The sequence below is a fragment of the Aquarana catesbeiana genome, linkage group LG05 (assembly GCF_042186555.1).
Source record: "Aquarana catesbeiana isolate 2022-GZ linkage group LG05, ASM4218655v1, whole genome shotgun sequence".
Classification (NCBI taxonomy): domain Eukaryota; kingdom Metazoa; phylum Chordata; class Amphibia; order Anura; family Ranidae; genus Aquarana; species Aquarana catesbeiana.
The window spans coordinates 492682930-492706403 of NC_133328.1; the positions used below are offsets into that span (position 1 = coordinate 492682930).

At 42.1% G+C, this 23474-nt stretch overlaps 1 protein-coding gene across 1 annotated transcript; it reads left to right on the top strand.

The window, feature by feature from the left end:
- The first annotated feature begins 1784 nt into the window (after positions 1–1784).
- TTR (transthyretin) lies at positions 1785–18300 on the top strand. The gene is made up of 4 exons (XM_073631516.1): positions 1785–1935; positions 8783–8928; positions 9100–9235; positions 18039–18300. Exons 1-4 carry the CDS (start codon positions 1873–1875, stop codon positions 18153–18155), a joined length of 462 nt encoding a protein of 153 aa, XP_073487617.1. The 5' UTR covers positions 1785–1872; the 3' UTR covers positions 18156–18300.
- The last annotated feature ends 5174 nt before the right edge of the window (positions 18301–23474 follow it).

Sequence of the window (23474 nt, forward strand, 5' to 3'; positions counted from 1 at the left end):
TCTGCAGCCGCTGTAATTTTCTGAAAAAGGTAGGAATCTGCAACAAAGTTTGTTAAAATCCTTGTAATACATAGATCACCCAGAGGGGAATGTTCTTTCCTCAACAAAAGTGGAGTTATGCTTTAAGTAAACTTGTTATGAGATAGACTGACAGGCTGACGGTAATTTAATCTGCTATTTGTCTGGCTGTAATCCTGTCGCTCTTGCGTCAGTACTTTGATCCTCTAATTTTTCTGGTCTGTGTTCTTGTTCCTGGTCAGTGACTCAGAAAGTATAATTAAGGAATTTCTTAGCTTTGGGTGGAGTGGAGAGGGATTACAACACCTGTAAGATTTTTATTGCTGCTTGTGCTCCCGTTAGGCCCCTTTCACACTGGGGCCCTTTGCAGGCGCTATAATGCCGCGTACACACGGTCAGATTTTCCAACAACAAATGTTCGATGGGAGCTTGTTGTCGGAAATTCCGACCGTGTGTAGGCTCGGACATTGTCGGACATTTTCCGTCGGAATTTCCGACAAATAAAATTTGAGATCTGGATCCCAAATTTTCCCAAAACAAAATCTGTTGTCAGAATTTCCGATCGTGTGTACACAATTCCAATGCACAAAGTTCCACGCATGCTCAGAATCAAGCAGAAGAGCCACACTGGCTATTGAACTTCATTTTTCTCGGCTCGTCGTACGTGTTGTCCGTCATCGCGTTCTTGGCGATCGGACTTTCAGACAAGATTTGTGTGACCATGTGTATGCAAGACAAGTTTGAGCCAACATCCGTCGGAAAAAAAAACATGGATTTTGTTGTCGGAATGTGCGATCATGTGTACGCGGCATAACGCTAAAAATAGCGCTTGCAGAGCGCCCTGAAAGAGCTTTCACACTGGAGCGGTGTGCTGGCAGGATGCTAAAAAAAGTCCTGTTAGCAGCATCTTTGGAGCGGTGAAGGAGTGGTGTATACACCGCTCCTTCACCGCTCCTGCCTATTGAAATCAATGGGGCAGCGCAGCTGTACCACCGGCAAAGCGCTGCTACAGCAGCGCATTGCTGTGGTTTTAACCCTTTCTCGGCCGCTAGCAGCTGAATAGCGCTGGGAAATTAACAGTACAGTGCCGCTAAAACTTTACCGACGACACACCCACCACCCCAGTGTGAAAGAGGCTTTAGGGTTATGGGGATTCACTATCCCTTTTTGTCCTGTTTACAATTATTAGAGAGTGAAAGGGAAAGAAAATCCCAAATATTGGGTTGTCACCACACCAGGAATCAAGGGAAAATCTACCTAATCTAACTCACTTCTTTTTTTCACTATGGGACAGGAACAGGACAGTGAAGGGAAATCGCCCCAATGGGACACAGATAGTAAAAAAAAAAAACCGTCAGAGGTTAATAACCCTTCCATACTCTATCCAATATGAAGAAAAAGTTTTGCCTTCAGTTCTACTTTAAAGCCAGCAGGTTATCATGCCTGCCAAACAATTAGCACTTTTGGAAGGAAGTCAGGAAAATTTGAATAAAAAATTTTATATTATATATATATATATATATATATATATATATATATATATATATATATATATATATATATATATATATATATATATATTGTCAATGGCCTACAAGCTACTGCCATGCTGCTGGCTGACAATAGGGGAGAAAATGTGCAACCTAGATGAATGTCCTCATGTAGCTAATCTTTCTCTGCAGAACTATGGATGAGTTAATTATTTTCTTATTGTTTGGTAAGTCAATAATCTGAATCAGCAGGTTTGTCATTATATAGGTTCTGATTTGCACCTACTCTTCTTTCTAGTATAGATTCTTCAGCTCATTGCTTGCCTTATTTGTCTAGCAAAGTACCAAGGAAGCCGCTATTAGCATGGCTTATTATAATACATTAGCGCTACTGACAATTTTTATTTTCTCTGGTGCATTCCATAGGGTAAGTGGCTGTGATGTTATTAATGGTTATTAATGGTGTGATGACACAGTGTATTGTAGCAATGCACATCGGCACTTTGTGTATTTTTCTTTGTTTACATGATGTTTTCTTATATAGATAGATAGATAGATATCATGAAATTGACCTTTTATTTACTACAGTTTTTTTTTCTTGAATTATTTACTATAATGTATGTTCTGCAGCTTTTTTTGTACATGCTGAAAAGGACTTGTAAAGTACACACACAATAACATGAAGGATTTATTGTACAATTATTACTATAGGCTATCTACAAGCCACAGGCTGACACTCTTTTTTGTGCCATTTGCTTAATATCCTTTCTTAGTTGTAACTATGATTATTTTTCCAGCAGTACTATAACGTAATATTTTAGGCGAGACCAATTATTTTCTGTCTCTGAAACTCATTGCTAGGCACATCGTTTATACAATTCACTTAATTCACTCAATGATGTGGCTTCTGGTTTTGGTCATGTGTTTTTTTTTTATGTTGTCCTAATGTACTTATTACAAGCATCCTTTCACGTGTCCCTTTTATCTTGGAGCTGCATAGATTTAGGCACCCTCTACATTGCTGCCAGTTATTCAGTACAGCCTCACCCTGAGCAAGTTTAGCATTATATTGTAACATTTGTTCAGACGCTGTCAGGATGAGCACAAAGATGCTATTTAATATAATTAGTGAGGTGCAGCGTTAGCAATGTTTCCTCATTAACCTATGACCAATCTCCTCATTAACATTACTTTTTAGGTCTAAAGTTGTTGGTTTACAGGACATTGGGACCAAATGCAGAGGTGTCAGTGCACATCCACAGAATTCAAAAAGTGAAGATTTCCTTTGTGTGTTAATTGTGCCTAAGCTCAGCTGTTTGGTGAAAATGTACTTTTTTTTTCTGGAATTCTTCCTGAGAATTAGCAGGATATTTCTTGGTATGTGAGTGTACCTAGGCACTCATGTGCATACCAGGGTTGCCAACCGTCAGTAAATTTATTGACAGTTTGTAAAAATCTGTGATTTTTTTTTTCTTTACAAATGCCAGTAAATATCAGGGTCTGATAATTTCATGCTGTGTTGACTTTTTAAGTGTAAATCAAACAAATTACTTTGTTATAGGTATTGTCAGTGTTTCCATATGTCTATACTGTTCAAATATTCACTGTGTTAGTTTTCAATAGGTGTTCTGTAATTTCTCAGGTTGCCAGTAAAAAATGTGCTGTGCCAGTAAATTTGCCATGTTTTGTCAGTAAAAAAAATGCTGCGGGAGGTTGGCAACCCTGGTGCCTACTGCCTCATAGCTATATATCTGCAATGTGAGGTATAAGGCACTACTGCTATAATGAGTTTAGGAGTGAGATTTGGTGATGCCATTACTGTGCTGTTCACCAATCTCCTTCCTGGAAGCTGACATGAGGACGCAAAGCCATTCCTCCACCAAGATTGCTGTCTCCACACAGAGGTATAGGGGGTTGATTTAATAGAATTGGAGAGTGCAAAATCTGGGGCAGCTGTGCATGGTAGCCAACCAGCTTCTAACTTCTCGGTAGGGGAGCGCGTGTGCCGCCAGCAACCCAGCCATGCTGTGATTAACCACTTCAGCTCTGGAAGGTCTACCCCCCCCCCCCACCACCATGTCCAGGCCATTTTTTGCAATACAGCACTGCGTTACTTCAACTGACAGTTACACGGACACGCAACGTTGTACTCAAATAAAATTGATGTCCTTTTTTTCCCACAAATTGAGCTGGTATTTGATCACATCACATCTATATATATATATATATATATATATATTGTACTTTCTGCTATAAAACATATCCAATAAAAAAAAATTTAAAAAAAAACAAATTTCTTCATCAATTTAGGCCAGTATGTATTTTGCTACATAATTTTGGTAAAAAAATCCCAATAAGCCTATAATGATTGGTTTAAAAGTTATAGCGTCTACAAACTGTGGGATATTTTTTTTATATATTTTTTTATTAGTCATGGCGGCGATCAGCAATGTATAGCGGGACTGCAATATTGTGGCGGACAAATCGGACACCTAACTGACACTTGACACTTTTTGGGGACCAGTGACACTAATACAGCGATCAGTGCTAAAAATATGCATTGTCACTGAACTAATGACAGGGAAGGGGTTAACATCAGGGGCAATCAAAGGGTTAACTGTGTTCTCTGGGAGTGCTTTCTAACTGTATGGCAGATGGTTTTACTGTGGGAAGGCAGAGATCCATGTTCCTGCTTAGCAGAAACACAAGATCACTACCCTCCCTTGTCACAGAACAGCAGTTTGCCTTGTTTACATAGGCAGATGCTGTTCTGTCTGTCTCCTGAACGATCTTTGGCTCTTGCTATGTCTAATTGCAGCGGGAGTGAGTTGCCAGCACATGCGCGCCTCAGACCCAGAAATGCCAGATTATGTACCTAGCACGTGATCTGGCACAGAGCGGCCACCCTGCTGCAGTATATCTGTGTGGGGCAATTGGGAAGAGGTTAAACACAGCAGAAGTCGATCAGTGGGTGCCAGCCCATGGATAACTGCTGGCACATGCTGATCGTCACGAATTTACACAGGACAGATCCCTGTCCTGTCAGAGGGGAAGTAATGGATTTTCTTTTCCCTAAAGAGAAAATAAAATCCATTACTTGCCTTAGTAAAAGCACCACACACAGTACACCAAAACACTGGCTAGGCACACATTTAACCCATTGATTGCCTTATATGTTTTACCCCTTCCCAGTGTCATTAGTACAGTGACTGTGCAAATTTTTAGCACTGATCACTATATTAGTGTCACTGGTCCCCAAAAAGTGTCAAAAGTGTCAGTTAGTGTCCGAATGCCTGCTGCAATATCGCAGTCCTGCTATAAGTCGCTGATCACCGCCATTACTGGTAAAAAATAAAGAAAGAAATGCAATTTCCAGTATATATATCCCATAGTTTGTAGACTATAACTATAACTTTCGCGCAAACCAATCTATACACGCTTAATGTTTTTTTTTTTTTTTTTTACCAAAAACATGTAGCAGAATACATATTGGACTAAATTTATCAAGAATTTTTTTTTTTGGGGGGGGGGGAGGGGGGATATGTTTTATAGCAGAAAGTTGTTGGTCAACATTTTTTGCTTATAGCGCAAAAAATAAAAAATGCAGTGGTGATCAAATACCACCAGAAGAATGGTTTCTATGCAGAGCTGCACCAGATTTTTGCAGTCTCTGGTTTTAGTAAACCAACCCCATAATGTAGTACAGTGGCCTCCAATCTGCGGCCCTTTGCTTGCCTCTATCTGGACCTTGGGACACTATTCCCCCAACTGACACCAATGATGAGGCACCACTCCTCCCACTGACACTCTTATTGGGGCATTATTCCTCCCATTGACACCATCGATGGGGCACTATTCCTCCTGCTAAAACCAACAGTGGGGAACAATTCCTCCTGGTAAACCCAATGATGGGGCAGTGTTTACTCCCACTGATGCTGGGACATTTTCTACTCACACTGACCATAGTCGGGCCCCCTAAAGCCTGAGGGATAGTAAAGTGGCCCTTTGTTTAAAAAGATTGGGTCCCCCTGATGTAAAATGAAGCATGGTACTTTAACAATGGGAAAAAGATCAGCTGCAGAAAGCTGCAGCTTTTCTGGTGACTAGGATAAGGAGGCACAGTCAGCCTTCCTGTACCTGGCCTGGGCTTTATTGTGTCAGCAGGAGACCCGGGCCCTATCAGATAGGCATGATTTCTAAACACTACCCTGCTAGCAGTGGCGGCTGGTGCTCAAAATTTTTTTGGAGGGGGCGCAAACATTTTTTTGAAAAAAAAAAATCATCAAACGCTGCCACTGTGCCATCAAACGCTGCCACTGTACCCATCAAACACTGCCACTGTGCCTTCAAATGCTGCCATTGTGCCCTCAAATGCTCCCTTTGTGCCCATCAAACCCTACCACTGTGCCCAACATATGCTGCCACTGTGCCATCAAATGCTACCATTGTGCCCTCAAATGCTGCCACTGTGCCCATTAAACGCTGCCAGTGTGCCCATCAAACACTGCCAGTGTGCCCATCAAACGCTGCCAGTGTACCCATCAAACGCTGCCAGTGTGCCCATCAAACGCTGCCAGTGTACCCATCAAACGCTGCCAGTGTACCCATCAAACGCTGCCAGTGTACCCATTAAACGCTGCCAGTGTACCCAGACGCTGCCAGTGTGCCCATCAAATGCTGTCAGTGTACCCTTGAATGCCCCCCAGTGTGACCCCCGCCTGCTCGCCGTCTGCCTGGCACTTAACCTGTCTTGGTGACGGCGACGAGCGGGGTCCTCCATGCGTCTCCTGCCATCCTCATCTCCTGTCCTCTCCTCCTGATAGGCGTCCAATAGCGGCGCCTGTTGTTTCAGCCTGCTAGTGGCTGCCTTTTTTATGGGCACAGTTTCCAGACTTTAGTTCATTTTTAAGGTTTTAAGGCCGCTTGCACGCGGACATGCTAAGTTGCAGATGTTGACAGAAAGATCTTGAGTAAAATGCTCTGTAAAGACCTTGCATATACACACGTACAGGCACAGAAACGTGAGCATGCATAAAATTCTTCATCGTCCTCTTCTAGTTGCCAGTGTTGTAATATAAGCACAGATACACGCATATGGGTAATGTATATATTACTGCATTAAAATGAAAATTGTTCTATTTTGATTTTACGGCTCTGTACTCATTAATGTATTGCTGATCTTTCCGCAGCTGTGTGCATTGTTCCATAGACTACAATGTACCTGTGATTAGATCGATAAAAAACGTGTACAAGAGGCCTAATATGGGATTATCCTTGAATGCCTGTATTTCTGCCGAGGATATTCTCCCTCACTCTTAAATATTATTTGACTTGCGGATCACTGTTACTAAGACCAGAACAGGAATACAGGGTCATTTTAATTTAATGGGGATACTTGTTGTGGTTTAAGAGGGGATTTCCCCTTACCTAATTAGACATTTCCTCTAACTTCCTGTTGTGTCTACAGGACAGGAGGTAAAGAGAAATATTCGCAATAGGACACAGATGGCCAAAACTGACAGGTTTTTTTATATATATATATATATATATAAAAGATTTGGCTTTAGATATACTTCATGTGGACTCCACATCTGTGTATTTGTATTTTGCAGCTAAGCAATAAGGTTAGCAATAAGCTAAAAATAATTTCACAGCTAAAGGGAAGTGCTGCATGCAATGTCTGCACTTTTGAGCCAAACATCAGTTTACCATTGTATCTTTGGGGACCCACTTGAATTTGTATGCTGTACACTTTGGGGTGTATTTATAAAATCTTCTCTGAGCTATTCATCCTGCAAATCTGAATGTACACTAGTTCTGTGTGAATGCTGGCAAAATCTATTATTTTTAGGTTATTTTCTCTCCTGGTTAGATGTTCTTTATTCATAAGAATATCGTGAATTAGGAAACTACACTATGACCACTAGATAGAGCTGATGATCTTCGGAAAGATCACGTATTTACTATAATTCTAAGCTCCATCTAGTGGCCATAATTCAGTATTTTCCCAAACCACTCTATTTTAATGAATGAATAGCAATCCACCTGGAGCGAATACACAATATTACCAAAAGTATTGGGACGCCTGCCTTTACATGTACATGAACTTTAATGGCATCCCAGTCTTAGTCCATAGGATTCAATATTGAATTGGCCGACCATTTGCAGCTATAGCAGCTTCAACTCTTCTGGGAAGGCTGTCCACAAGGTTTAGGAGTGTGTATGTGGCAGGGGTCTCCAAACTATGACTCTCCAGTTGTTCAGGAATTACAATTTTCATCATGCCTAGTCATGTCTGTGAATATCAGAGTTTTACAATGCCTCGTGGGACAAGTAGTTCCACAACAGAAGCACATTTGTGAGGTTAGGCACTGATGCGGAAGAGAAGGCCTGGCTCGCAGTCTCCACTCTAATTCATCCCAAAAGTGTTCTATTGGGTTGAGGTCAGGACTCTGTGCAGGCTATTCAAGTTCCTCCGCCCCAAACTCGCTCATCCATGTCTTTATGGACCTTGCTTTGTGCACTGGTGTGCAGTCATGTAGGAACAGGAAGGGACCATCCCCAAACTGTTCCCACAAAGTTTGGAGCATGAAATTGTCCAAAATGTCTTGGTATGCTGACGCCTTAAGAGTTCCCTTCATTGGAACTAAGGGGCCAAGCCCAACCCCTAAAAAACAACCCCCCACACCATAATCTCTCCTCCACCAAAGATTTGGACCAGTGCACAAAACAAAGTCCATAAAGACATGGATGAGCGAGTTTGGGGTGGAAAACTTGAATAGCCTGCACAGAGTCATGACCTCAACCCAAAAGAACACCTTTGGGATAAATTAGAGCGGAGACTGTGAGCTAGGCCTTCTCGTCCACATCAGTGTCTGACCTCACAAATGCACTTCTGGAAGAATGGTCAAGCATTCCCATAGACACACTCCTAAACCTTGTGGACAGTCTTCCCAGAAGAGTTGCAGCTGTTATAGCTGCAAAGGGTGGGCCAAATCAATATTGAACCCTACGGACTAAGACTGGGATGCCACTAAAGTTCATATGCGTGTAAAGGCAGGTGTCCCAATACTTTTGGTATTATAGTGTATGTCTAGTGTATGTCCCTTTTTAAAAAAAAATGGCATACATTTTGCAAGATGAATAACGTGTTTTAGAAACACATCCCCTAGAGTCTAAATGCTGCTATGTACATCATCTGGTTTACAGGATACTGTGCACACAAATCTGCTTATTTGTCACCTTTAAAAAAAACTATTTCTTCCCATTTTAAGGCACAAGGCACACATGGGGAAGCGGATTCCAAGTGTCCTCTGATGGTGAAGGTTCTGGATGCTGTGAGGGGAATCCCAGCAGCCAAACTGCCAGTGAAAGTGTTTAAACAGAATGAAGATAAGAGCTGGGATCTGATCTCTTCTGGGTGAGCCGGTCACTTCATCTTCAGAATAAATAAATGAATACATTTCTTATGTCTTCTACTCTATATGTTAGCCAGTTTCATTGCTAATAGCACAAATATCACCCTGTATCAAAAAACACAAAATGCAAAAGCTGGATATTACACAACTACAGTAACCATTTTTTCCCCCAGAACTACATCATCGGATGGGGAAATCCATAACCTCGCTACTGAAGAACAGTTTGTAGAAGGAATTTATAAGCTGGAATTTGCAACTAAACGATTTTGGAGCAAGCTTGGTCTAACTCCATTCCATGAATATGTTGACGTAAGCTGATGTTTTGATGTCACTAATGATAGGGGAATTCACCAATGTGTATGTTATTATCATGGCTTCTATGGGGTTCATCTAAAGAAGGTATGTCAGAATAAAAATACGATCTACTCCTCCTGCCGAGTGCAGGCCCTCACATTTGGCGATTTAAACTCCCATTGGTTGGAGGATGAGATTGTACAGAATAATTGCCAGAAAAGTATTGCCGACTACTGGCATGCGAATCAGGGCATTACTGGGCCCTCCACTGCCTGGGAGGCCTCCAAGGCTGTGCTGAGGGGCACCTTTATGTTCATTACTGGCATTTTGTGCAAAAATACCCAACAGCACACTGAGGAACTACAAAATACAATGATGGTCGCAGAGACGGCCTATGTTCAGAACCCTAGTACAGCTATGCTAACCCCGTGGTTACACAGCCGTAGGGAGTATGAACTCTGCTTGCTGGACCTTACTAAAAAACGTATGCTCTATGTTACCCAGAAGACGTTTGAACATGGCAATAAGGCGGGTCGCCTACTCGCCTACCTAACTAGATCTGACCGTACCCCTATCTCAATTCCTAGGATCCTGACCTCCCAGGATAAGATTAGTGATGTCCCTCAGGATATAACAGGTGCCTTCCTGTCTTTCTACCGCAACCTTTATACTACTAGGGCCCACTACTCTGAGACCCAACTTGACGAATACTTAACCCAAACAGCACTTCCCCAATTGTCGGAAAAAGACCGCGATGATCTAGACAAACCTCTCTCTGTAGAGGAGCTCTCCCTTGCAATTTCGCAGCTACCGACCATAAGACGCCAGGCTTGGATGGTTTTCCAGCTGAATGGTATACACACTTTCGGCATCTCCTGGCCCTATCCTACTCAATACATATAATGAGGCCTTGAAAGACAGAGTACTTCCACCCTCAATGAGAGAGGCATTAATCATTTTGATACTAAAACCTCGGAAAGATCCTCTTAAATGCGACTCCTATCGGCCGATATCCCTTATTAATGTAGATGTCAAAATACTGGCCAAAGTCCTGGCCAATCTTCTGAATAAGGTGGTTGCGAAATTGGTTGGGAGTGACCATGGGGGCTTTATACCAGGCCGCTCAACCAGAATTAACATCCGTAGACTATTTCACAACCTGACTTGCCCATATGACTATTCACCTACCCATGTTGTTGTGTCACTAGACACCTGCAAAGCTTTTGACAGCATGGAATGGCCTTATTTGTTTCGGGTGTTACTATACCGGTTCGGCCCCCGACTCATAGCATGGATATGTCTCCTCTATACCTTACCACTAGTCTACATATGTAATGATTCCCATGTCACTGAGACATTCCCAATCACCAGAGTTACCAGGTAGGTCCCTTATCACCCCTCTTATTTGCTCTGGCTATGGAGCCCCTTGCTGTTCGGATCCATAGCTCTCCATTAATTAAAGACCTTCCCATAAATGATATAGAGGAGCGAATATCCCTATACGCAGATGATACCCTAGTCTATCTAACAGACCCCCGCGACTCCCTCACCAACCTCTTAGCTGAAATTAATACATTTGGTGACTATTCCGGATTCCGAGTGAACTGGGATAAATCAACCCTTTTTCCCCTAGACCAAGCTGCTATATCGGAGATTCAATCAGACTCTAGGCTACAAATCGCCACCTCCTTCAGGTAGTTAGGAGTCACAATTCAATTGCCATTATCCCTATACGTAACCAATAAACTATGCCCCTTACTGCTCCAATTGCAAACACAAACCAAACATTGGAAGGATTTGCCCCTGGATCTCATGGGAAGAGCCAATATCCTTAAGATGATTTACTTGCCTAATTTACTGTAGGTCATGGCTAATTCCCCTTGTAATATTCCCAAATCCATTTTTAAAAGTATCAACTCTATTTGTATTGCGTTCCTCTGGAACGGACGACCCCCTAGAGTTGCACAGGAAACACTATGCCTCTCATCCCACCTGGCTGGCTTGGCCTTCCCCAAGTTCTACCTTTACTATCTGGCATCCCAGCTGGTTAATATTCATGACTGGCTTCAGCCCAACTCTAATAATGCCTGGAGCTATAGTCTCCTCATTTGAAACACTCCATAACATTGTCTATAGAGGATGCACACCACCTGGACCAGGCATGTCAGTTATATGTACCTCCCTTTCCCTGTTCCAAACTGTGGTAGTGAAGCTTTCAACTGACTCCTGGCTGGCCTCTCCCAATAGTCCACTGTGGTTTAACTCTACTCCTAAGGAGTTATGTTCCCTGCCTGACCCCAAAAGATGGACATCCAGGGTTTCAAATCCTTCTCTCAGATGCGTTTAGACTTTGACTTACCACGTACCTATCTATTTTATTACTACCAGCTTAGACATGCAGTACGAGCACAGTTTGGTTCCCTAGACAGTCCTATTAGGACACCTGACCTGGAAAAACTCCTGAGATCTCTGGACTAGACAAAACTTATCTCCACCTATTACTCGGCCCTCGTAAAAGACACCAACCTTAGATTTAGGACAGCACAAGAGAAATGGGACTTCCTAGCTATCCCTATTACAGAAGAAGACTGGTCTGAATTCTGTGACACATTTAAGACCTCTGTTATCTCCTCCAAGGACAGGATAATACTAATTAAAATCTTTCTCCATTCACACCTCACCCCGGCTAGAATGCACAAAATGGGAATATCTCCCTCTGCTAAATGCTTCTGGGGATGTGGCCAAACTGCTGATTTTATCCACCACTTCTGGAACTGTCCCATAGTACAAGATTTCTGGGTGAACATAGGCTCCTTTATCTCTTCAGCACTGGGTCCCCCAAATACAGTCAACCCCAAAAATTGTTATCTGGGAATCTTTGGCGACCTCACTATTCCCTCTGAGGCCAAGAGACTGCTTCGTATCCTCTATTTTTATGCAAGGAAGTCCCTTTTACTGACATGGAAGGCATCAGCGACCCCGACTCTGAATCTTTGGTTAACGAGTCCCTGTCTCTATACAATCTTGCCTTTGTTTTCCGAAAGAGGAAAAAACTTTCCACAAAATCTGGGGCAGATGGCTAGCTAGTCCTTTGACCCTCTCCCCCATACTGCCATAATTGAAGATTTCACTGTGAATTTTGTATTGTACTACTACCCTGAACTCTGCCATGGTTTTAATGTTTGGAACTATAGTACCTACCTTCCAAGATTGATACCCGTATCAGACATATATTGCGCTGTCTAGTATAGTGTCTATATGATGCACAATTTCCCTTCGTTATAGGCTAGAATAGGAGCATTCTGTACTTTGTGTTACTGTTCTGTCTGTGAGTTTTTTTTATGTATGTATGTTTGTTAAAAAAATGCAATAAAAAATATCTATTAAAAAAATATATCTGGTAAGAAGCCAACTTGCACAGTTTTGGAGTGAAGCACTTTTTGGTGATCACTTGCAGCACTAAGAAATTATGAAGTACACGTGTTGAGCATGGTTTTAGCATCACCATCTTAACGGGGACTATTTATCATCTGCATTTTTGGTTTGATTTTGCACATCTTTCTCGGCATGATAACACAGACTTCATGAACTGGAATTTTGCTTTATTTGTTTCATTCATTTATAGTGCTTTGAAAAAGTATTCATATACCTTGAAATTTTCCACATTTTGTCATGTTACAACCAAAAACATAAATGTATTTTATTGGGATTTTATGTGATAGACCAACACAAAGTGGCACATAATTGTGAAGTGGAAGGAAAATGATAAATTGTTTTCAAAATGTTTTACAAATAAATATCTGAAAAGTGTGGCGTGCGTTTGCATTCAGCGCCCTTTACTCTGATACCCCCTACTAAAATCTAGTGGAACCAATTGCCTTCAGAAGTCACCTAATTAGTAAATAGAGTCCACTTATGTGTAATTTAACCTCAGTATAAATACAGCTGTTCTGTGAAGCCCTTAGAGGTTTGTTAGAGAACCTTATTGAACAAACAGCATCATGAAGGCCAAGGAACACACCAGACAGGTCAGGGATAAAGTTGTGGAGAAGTTTAAAGCCCCGCCAAGTTATAAAAAAATATCCCAAGCTTTGAACATCTCACGGAGCATGGTTCAATCATCATCCGAAAATGGAAAGAGTATGGCACAACTGCAAAACTACCAAGACATGGTCGTTTACCTAAACTGACAGGCCGGGCAAGGAGAGCATTAATCAGAGAAGCAGCCAAGAGGCCCATGGTAACTCTGGAGGAGCTGCAGAGATCCACAGCTCAGGTGGGAGAATCTGTCCACAGGACAACTATTAGTCGTGCAGTTCACAAATCTGGCCTTTATGGAACAGTGGCAAGAAGAAAGCCATTGTTGAAAGAAAGCCATAACAAGTCCTGTTTGCAGTTTGCGAGAAGCCACGTGGGAGATACAGCAAACATGTGGAAGAAGGTGCTTTGGTCAGATGAGACCAAAATTTTACCTTTTGGCTAAAAGGCAAAACACTACGTGTGTCGGAAAACTAACACTGCACATCACCCTGAACACACCATCACCACCGCAAAACATGGTGGTGGCAGCATCATGTTGTGAGGATGCTTTTCTTCAGCAGGGATAGGGAAGCTGATCAGAGTTGATGGGAAGATGGATGAAGCCAAATATAGGACAATCTTTGAAGAAAACCTGTTAGCGTCTGCAAAAGACCTGAGACTGGGGCAGAGGTTCACCTTCCACCAGGACAATGACCCTAAACATACAGCCAGAGCTACAATGGAATGGTTTAGATCAAAGCATATTCATGCGTTAGAATGGCCCAGTCAAAGTCCAGACCTAAATCCAATTGAGAATCTGTGGCAAGACTTGAAAATTGCTGTTCACAGACGCTCTACATCCAATCTGACAAAGCTTGAGCTATTTTACAAATAAGAATGGGCAAAAATGTCACTCTAGATGTGCAAAGCTGGTAGAGACATACTCAAAAAAACTTGCAGCTGTAATTGCAGCGAAAGCTGGTTCTACAAAGTATTGACTCGGGGGGCTAGAAATGCACACCACACTTTTCACATATAGTAAAAAAAAATTGAAAACCATTTATCATTTTCCTTCCACTTCACAATTATGTGCCACTTTGTGTTGGTCTATCACATAAAATCCCAATAAAATACATTTACGTTTTTGGTTGTAACAAGACAAAATATGGAAAATTGCAAGGGGTGTGAATACTTTTTTCAAGGCACTGTACAATGTAGATCCTTGCCTCCCCTCACACACATACAATGTAGATCCTTGCCTCTCCACACACTCACATACAAAGTAGATCCTTGTCCCCCCTCACGCACATACAATGTAGATCCTTGTCTTCCCTCACACACATACAATGTAGATCCTTGTCTTCCCTCACACACATACAATGTATATCCTTGTCTCCCCTCACACACATACAATGTAGATCCTTGTCTCCCCTCACACACATACAATGTAGATCCTTGTCTCCCCTCACACACATACAATGTAGATCCTTGCCTCCCCACACACTCACACACGATGTAGATCCTTCTCTCCCCTCACACACATATAATGTAGATCGATCCTTGTCTCCCCTCACACACATACAATGTAGATCCTTGTCTCCCCTCACACACATACAATGTAGATCCTTGTCTCCCCTCACACACATACAATGTAGATCCTTGTCTCCCCTCACACACATACAATGTAGATCCTTGTCTCCCCTCACACACATACAATGTAGATCCTTGTCTCCCCTCACACACATACAATGTAGATCCTTGTCTCCCCTCACACACATACAATGTAGATCCTTGTCTCCCCTCACACACATACAATGTAGATCCTTGTCTCCCCTCACACACATACAATGTAGATCCTTGTCTCCCCTCACACACATACAATGCAGATCCTTGTCTCCCCTCACACACACAATGTAGATCCTTGTCTCCCCTCACACACATACAATGTAGATTCTTGTCTCCCCTCACACACATACAATGTAGATTCTTGTCTCCCCTCACACACACATACAATGTAGATCCTTGTCTCCCCTCACACACATACAATGTAGATCCTTGTCTCCCCTCACACACATACAATGTAGATTCTTGTCTCCCCTCACACACACATACAATGTAGATCCTTGTCTCCCCTCACACACATACAATGTAGATCCTTGTCTCCCCTCACACACATACAATGTAGATCCTTGTCTCCCCTCACACACATACAATGTAGATCCTTGTCTCCCCTCACACACATACAATGTAGATTCTTGTCTCCCCTCACACACACATACAATGTAGATCCTTGTCTCCCCTCACACACATACAATGTAGATCCTTGTCTCCCCTCACACACATACAATGTAGATTCTTGTCTCCCCTCACACACATACAATGTAGATCCTTGTCTCCCCTCACACACATACAATGTAGATTCTTGTCTCCCCTCACACACATACAATGTAGATCCTTGTCTCCCCTCACACACATACAATGTAGATCCTTGTCTCCCCTCACACACATACAATGTAGATCCTTGTCTCCCCTCACACACATACAATGTAGATCCTTGTCTCCCCTCACACACATACAATGTAGATCCTTGTCTCCCCTCACACACATACAATGTAGATCCTTGTCTCCCCTCACACATATACAATGTAGGTTCTTGTCTCCCCTCACACACATACAATGTAGTGCAGACATCCCAATTCTCCCGCAAGGTTCTGGAGTCTCCCGCAGTTCTGTGGTGTCTCCCGCATTTCTGTGGTGGATCCCGCATACCCGCAAGCGCCTCCTGATCTCCTGGGAATGATCGGTGCGGCGGAGAACAGCTGTGAACACCAATCTCCTTTGTGTACATTTTTAGCTGACAGCCGCTTCTCCTTCTCTCCCTCCCGTGGCTGTCAGCTAAAAAGCTATACAGGGAGATCGGTGTTCACAGCTGTCCCTCCTGCCGCACCGATCATTCCCAGCTGTTTCCTGTGTGCTCCTCCACCAGCCCACTCCATGTCCTTCTCTGCCCCCCCTTTTCTCCTCTGGCCCCCTGTGTTCTCCTCTGCCGCTCCTGTCCTCTTCCTCGCCCCCCCCCCCCTTTTCCACCACAACCGGCTCCCCTCCTCTCCTCTCCCGCCGGCTGTGGGGGGAACTGTCAGGAATTGGACACAGTGAGCAAGATCACTCCTGTGTCCTGTGATAACTGCGCAGAGTGAACTGTGTTCACTCTGCTCAATTTATGAATGAACAGGAGCCTCTGTCTTGTCTCCTGTTCATTCATCTTCAGTGCTGAGAAAGGGAATGGGGAATCTGTGTCCTCAGTCCTTTTCTCTGTCTCAAAGGGGAGATGTCAGGGGTCTGTTTAGACCCCTGACATCTCGCCAAAGCCCCCCAAAAAATATATAAAAAAATTATTGTAAAAAAATTCTAAAAAATGAAAAAGTGTAAAAAAAAAAAAAAAAAAAAAACTACTGACACCACTCTCCCCTGCCCTACCAACACTGTTCACTGCCCCAACCCCCTCCCCCAAAAAGCATTGTGAAAAAAAAAATAAAAACAAATTAAATTGTAAAAAAATCAATTATTCAAAAAAAAAAAAAAAAAAACTACTGACACCGTCAACTGCCACCCACCCCCACCCCCTTCCCCAGAAGCACTGTAAAAAAATATTTAAAAAAATGCTGACTGGACTAAGCTAATCCGCACTCACATGCAGAAAGAAGAAGATATTTTGTAGCGAGGAAACAAGGTTTTTAGTCTTCAAAATGTGGAAGTTGTATCATTCTCAAATCCCATTTCCAGACAAAACACAAAACTTTTTGTTTTGCTTCAGATAGAGTGTAGAAAGGGTAAACCTCTGCCATTTCTTTATTGATGTTTGTGTGCCCATTTAAATCCTTTCTTGTTGTTTCGCTTTTCATGAATACCAGATAAAACAGGAAATAAGGTAAACACTCCCAATTTGTTGTCTATTTCTCAGGTGTGTGACAGAACAGGATGTGAGGGTTTATTTCCTGCCCAAGTGACAGGTGTCACATAGAACAGGAAAAGGAGAGACATTTAATTGTATAGAGACACAGCATTAGCAGTCTAAAAAAAAAGGAAAAACCTCTGCAATGGGGTCACGGCAATAGTTTAAAACCACACAGCCATGACTGATCCACTATTTATTTCTCTTTTCACAAAAAACATAACTTTAGAAGATATAACAGAAAAATGCCATTAAGGCCATCCCCACACATGTGAACATGCTCAAAGTTGTAACAAAGCATACAAAAAGAACCCATGTTGTTTTCAGTCATTATTTATTTAATTTTCTCTCAATTTGTTTTGAGGACAAGGTAAGTATAACAAAGCCATGCAACAAGGGCAGGCGGGAGGGAGGGACTTGTTCTCTCCTGAAGATGTACAGACTGAAGGGACCAGTAGATCACAAGGTCCAATGTGACCAGGCAGGCCCCTCCTTCTTACTCACTCTGCCAATAATCTGACACCTATTTGTGCCATCTCTTTCCCCCCCACCCTCACCCATACACTTAACCCTTTTGCTGCCAATCCGATTTCTGAGGAATAGTGCCCCATTATTGGTTTCAGTGGGAGGAATAGTGCCCCACTTTTGGTGTCAGTGGCAGGAATTATACCCCGTTGTTAATGCCAGTGGGAGGAATAGTGCCCCACTTTTGGTGTCAGTGGCAGGAATTATACCCCAAGGGCCGCATAAAGGAAAGGAAAGCAAAGCGTGCCCCTGGGCCACAGTTTGGAGACTACTGATATAGAGATTAGAATGTAACATGATGGTCTGCTCTGTTTGCTGCAGGTTGTGTTTACTGCGAATGATGCTGGACACCGTCACTACACCATCGCTGTGCTCCTCACTCCGTATTCCTTCTCTACAACTGCTGTGGTCAGCGATGTCAAGGAAGCCCATGTTTAACTTATGACAAGCCATCTTTGCTTATTACACATGTTATGTTTTGTAGCTTTTGTTATTGTTTTGTATCCTTTCAAACTCTAATTCCAGGTTTAGGTTATGTTAACCATGGTGTTAAATAAAGTTTCTTCACATGACAAACACATAAGTAATTGTGTCACTATGGGTTTTTGCTGCCCAACAACACAATCATCATGTTCTTATGGGTGATCCATTATCATCAGTGAAACCAGGTTTTGTTTGCTTTTTGATCAGTGAGTTTGTATCAGCATTCGTGCTTACTAAAGCAACTTGTTCACTAAAATCAAAGTGGCCATAAAAGATGCCCCTGCAAAGAAGATAGAAATTACACTGGTACCTCGATGCCCACGTGTCAGATGCCTATGCCCCTGATGAACTCAGTGGTTCCTGGGGATCAAACTAGAAGCGTTGGTTGCTGTTGGCACTTTTTCATCACTACAGTGGCATTTAGCATTGTGGATAGTGAAATATGTATATGTATTGTATACTATCTTCTTTGCTGGAACATCCTATATAAGGCACTTTGTGGATATCATCTACTTTATGAAAGTAAGATTATCAAAGTGTGTTAATAAAAGACAAGTGGGGGATCAGGAAGGATTTTTTTTTCCCCCGCTTGAGCAAATTGGAACATGCTTTTATTGGTTTTTTTTTTTTTTTTTGCCTTCCTCTCGATCAGCTGTGGGTATAGGATAGTATATACTGTATATATGAAGGGTTTTTTTTATTATTTATTTTATTTTTTTCTGTTTCGGGTTAACTGGATAGAATTTCAACCAGATTAACTATGTAACTACCTGGCAAAAAAAGTTCACAAACCCTAAACAGTCCCCTCCGTAGCCTTTTTGATACAGTTAACTGTGCCACTCATTGTCCCTCATATAGGTCCTTACTTATCTCCTCTGTGTGATGCTAAACATCTAAAGCTGAGCTGGTCAGGCCTAATCACTAACGTTTCATAGACTTGACTGGGGCATATTTGTGCTAACAGAGATGCTAAGGTTGCTAATGTTTACATAACTCTCTTCATCTTCCCAAGAAGAAATCATGACATTCTGATAGCTTTGCCAGATAACTCATTTGCATATCGGAGAGTTGGGCATATCTCAAAGTACTAACTGTTTGACTACTAAAAATTTGCACAGTTTTACATACCTCCCAACTTTTTGAGATGGGAACGAGGGACACCTATTAGCAAAAGTATGCAGGCTTAGGACACACACCCTCCCGCCACGCCCCCTTAAAGGAGAATTATGCAAAAAAAATTAGTTAAACCCAAAAGTGCCTTTTTTTTACCACTACTATTCTTTTATATTGGCTTTTAAAAAGTACAAATGCAGCAATTTAGAAATTGGATGAAAGGTTTAGCACTGGGAAACACTTTTTGAAAGATAAGTGCATTTTATATACAACTATATAGATCAGACCAAAATAAGAGACAAATGAGGAGGAATGAGGGACAGAGGGACTTTGCTCCAAATCAGGGACAGTCCCTCGGAATCAGGGACAGTTGGGAGCTATGGGTTTTTAGTGTGGTTATGCTGGTTAGAATAAAAATTACATATTTAAATATGAAGATTTAATATTTTTCTTAGTGGTGCACAATGATACTGATTTACAGCTCCTCTCTGCCAAGGTAAGTCTACTAATCTGGCTAAACTGACTACAAGTAATAGTGTTTATTATATGCCTTATCTTCCAAATTTAACCCCTTCATGCCTAATGCCGCGTACACACGACCGGACTTTCCGGCAGAAAAGGTCAGACGGAATCATTCCATCAGACATTCCGATCGTGTGTGGGCTTCATCTGACTTCTTCTTTCAAAATTCTGACAGACCTAGAAATAGAACACGTTTAAAATCTTTCCGATGGAATCAGTTCCTATCGGGAAAACCGCTCGTGTGTATGCTGTTCCGACGGACCAAAAACGACACAAGGGCAGCTATTGGCTACTGGCTATTGAACTTTCTTTTTCTAGTCCCGTCATTGCATTCTAAACAATCGGACTTGGGTATGATCGTGTGTAGGCAAGTCCGTTTCAGCGGTACTCCATCGAAAAAAAGTTTATTCTGACAGAAAAACCAGTCGTGTGTACGCGGTATTAGCCTTTTTTCTGACACCTGTTGCTTACAAGTTAAAATCAGTATTTTTTGCCAGAAAATTACTTAGAACCCCCAAACATTATATATATTTTTTAGCAGAGACCCTAGAGAATAAAATGGCGATTGTAGCAATTTTTTATGTCACACTGTCTTTGCGCAGTCTTTCAAATGTAATTTTGTTGGAAGAAATACACTTTCATGAATTAAAAAAAAAATAGTAAAGTTAGCCCAATTTTATTGTATAATGTGAAAGATGATGTTATGAGTCATGACATCACTTCCGGGTTACTAGATCCAAGACCGGATCTAAGGCGATTCCGGCTTCGTTCAGGTCTCTGGCCAGCCGGCGGACGTGCTGGCTGGTCGCTCAGGCCTCCCGGTGGGACGGGAGACCTTGGGTGAGCCACAGAAGGTGGCAGGAGGGGGGACGTCCCCTCCTGCTGCTTGTAATAACAGCCGAACAACTGTTTAGCCGTATCAGTTGCTATTACAAGAAAGCCGACCGTAGGCTCTAAGAAAACGGTACCGGAGTGATGCGTGCAGCTGCATCCATCACCCCGGTACAATCCCTTTGCGTTATGACGGCGTGAAGGGGTTAAGCCTGGCATAGATAACTTGAATTTTGGCCATTCAGCCAATGGAACAGATGAGATAATCATTCAATTTCCGCATCTCTGCTAAAGTGGATAGAGGAATCCTCATTATATTCAGGCAACTGTGGCTGCTGGCACTGCCTAACAGTATCAGTAACTAATTCCACAAAATACTTGGGGTAAAAAAAATATATATATATATGTTTAAATACTGGGAATACAAGATAAATGTGATAGCGAAAACAAAAGGTTAGTATGTATCAAGCATGCTTCCATATCATGCTCTGTACATAAGTGGATGCCATGATCAGTGATCTGCAGTTAGCACGAAATTTTCTGCCAAGTTCAAACCGTCACTGGGAAAAAAACTGTTGGGATATGGAAGAACCACTATGGGGCAGTATAAGCAAGGCATTAGAACTTTGCAGTTATTACACAGGCTGCAGTTTGTTCTTGCTAAACCAAGGCTTCACTGGACAACTACAGGCATCAAAGTCTTTATTCATCCCAGACACTTTGGGGGGAAATTACAAAGACTGGTACACAAGGGAAAGTGCTCCAGTTTTTTTTTAATTAACATATTTATGTGTAAAGGGCACCAAATTGATAAACATAGTGTAAGTAGGTTGTTAATTAAAGAAATATAAATGCAGAACAGAGAAGAAATGTGGCACAAAACAGAATAAAAAAAAAAAAAAAAAACTATCCTACTTCCAAATGTGATGGGACAGAAAGTGGTATAAAAAAGCATTTTGTAACAAAAGCTGATATCCAAATCTATATGTTATCTGTGCACAAAAATATTAACTTGGTATTAAATGCTGTGTAGAGTTGTTGTATGTGTTGCAGGTTTACAATATTGATCGCATGAAGGTTCAGAAATATAAATGCACTTAAAACACATGGACATTTGTGAGATAAGGATAGCAGGTCTGAGGAAATACCCAACTAGTTACCTCCTGAAAGGTCAAATCGGCAGTTATCTAACAAAAGTTATATATTGTGATGTTGGAGGGTTGTTACTCAAGTGTAGGGGGTTCAGTCTACAATAGAAGTACTGTTTTAGGGCTTCTTTGCTCACTTTTATTAAATTGGAAAGAAAAAACGTTCAATAACTGTCACCCTCGCAGGGGTTCCCACCGTCACTGCAACATATCGGAAAAATAAAAGATTTTTAGCCTCCTTGCTTTGTTCTGCAGCACCGCTGCTCAGATGAATTACAAAACCCAAAGCTTAGTTTACTCTCAACAGAATTTATGTGGCCCTTCAATCTGCATTATTAAGAATTCTGTGTACCTTTTAGTGCTTTAGGGCCCAGCGCTGTTACATACCCCCACCGTTGTTTCGTTCCAGAGGGAGAAACACACAAGCCCATCACTTTACTTGTTAGTTACTTTAGTTATACAACTATGTTTCAGTATCAGAACGCAAACACCAGACTGGTTAGTGGTAAAGAAACTCAATATATTGTCACAAGTTAAAGCCATTTCTGTGTTTATTAAAAGTCAGCAGCTACAAACAGTGTAGCTGCTGACTTTTAATAAACACACACTCACCTGTCCCATGGTCCAGCGATGCGGCTGCCCGAAGCCTCGGATCTCTCCATCTCCTCTCCGCGGCGCCGCTATCACTAGTGTGGGCACCTGGCTTGCGGCTTAACAGCCGGGTGCGCACTGTGCATGCGCGAGTTGCGCTGTGCATCCTGATGACCGGGCAATTTTCTGGGATCTGTGACGTGTCCCAGAGGATTGCCAAGAGAAAGGGGGAGAGGAGAACTTCTGCTCAGGGGCCGCGGCGCACCGAGTGGAAGTGAGAGCTGGGTACCTGTCAAACCTAGGTACCCCAACCCCCTTCCCCCCTCAAAAAAAAAATGACATGCCAAATGTGGCATGTAAGGGGATGAGAAGTACTTAAATCGGAAGTTCCATTTTTGGGTGGAACTCCACTTTAAAGTAAATGGCAGTATATGCTTAAATGAACAAATAGAGAATTAGTTCAATTACAGCTCACTAGACAATATAATCACTATGTTATAGTAGCTAAGGGTAGAGTTCTGTACCACTAAATTAAAGTAAATCTAGCAACCAGCAATAAACAGTAACATTGTTAAACAGTAAGAGCAATGGTGATTAATACTACTATAACTTCTCTGTAACCAGTAGGCTGACCTCTTTATAGTGCACTCTATATGAATAGCTTTGGTGTAATATAAGGCTCCCTAAATCTGGGTGAGCAGGCCTTACGGCTAGTTCTTCATCTAGCTAGTGTTGAGACCTGGTCTTTATGGTGTTGCACACATATACAGTCCCAATAAAGTCTGCATGTATTTAATAAGGCTGCTAGTTTAATGGCAGGTTCCTATATACGCAGTCTCTGCTAACAGCAACAGATCAATGACAGCAAAGTCCTCTCAACAGTCCCAGCAATACAGCAACTTTGGTCCTGCTGTTTCAAGTTTCAGCTCACTTTTGGATCTGCCTGGAGTGTCTCAGGTCCTCGGCACACAGGTTAACAGCACTCGGTATTCTGTCTCAAGCTGCAGGCTTGTAGCAGGTTAGTGTGCAATAAGGAACAGAGATGTGCACACTCCAGTCCCCTTGCAGC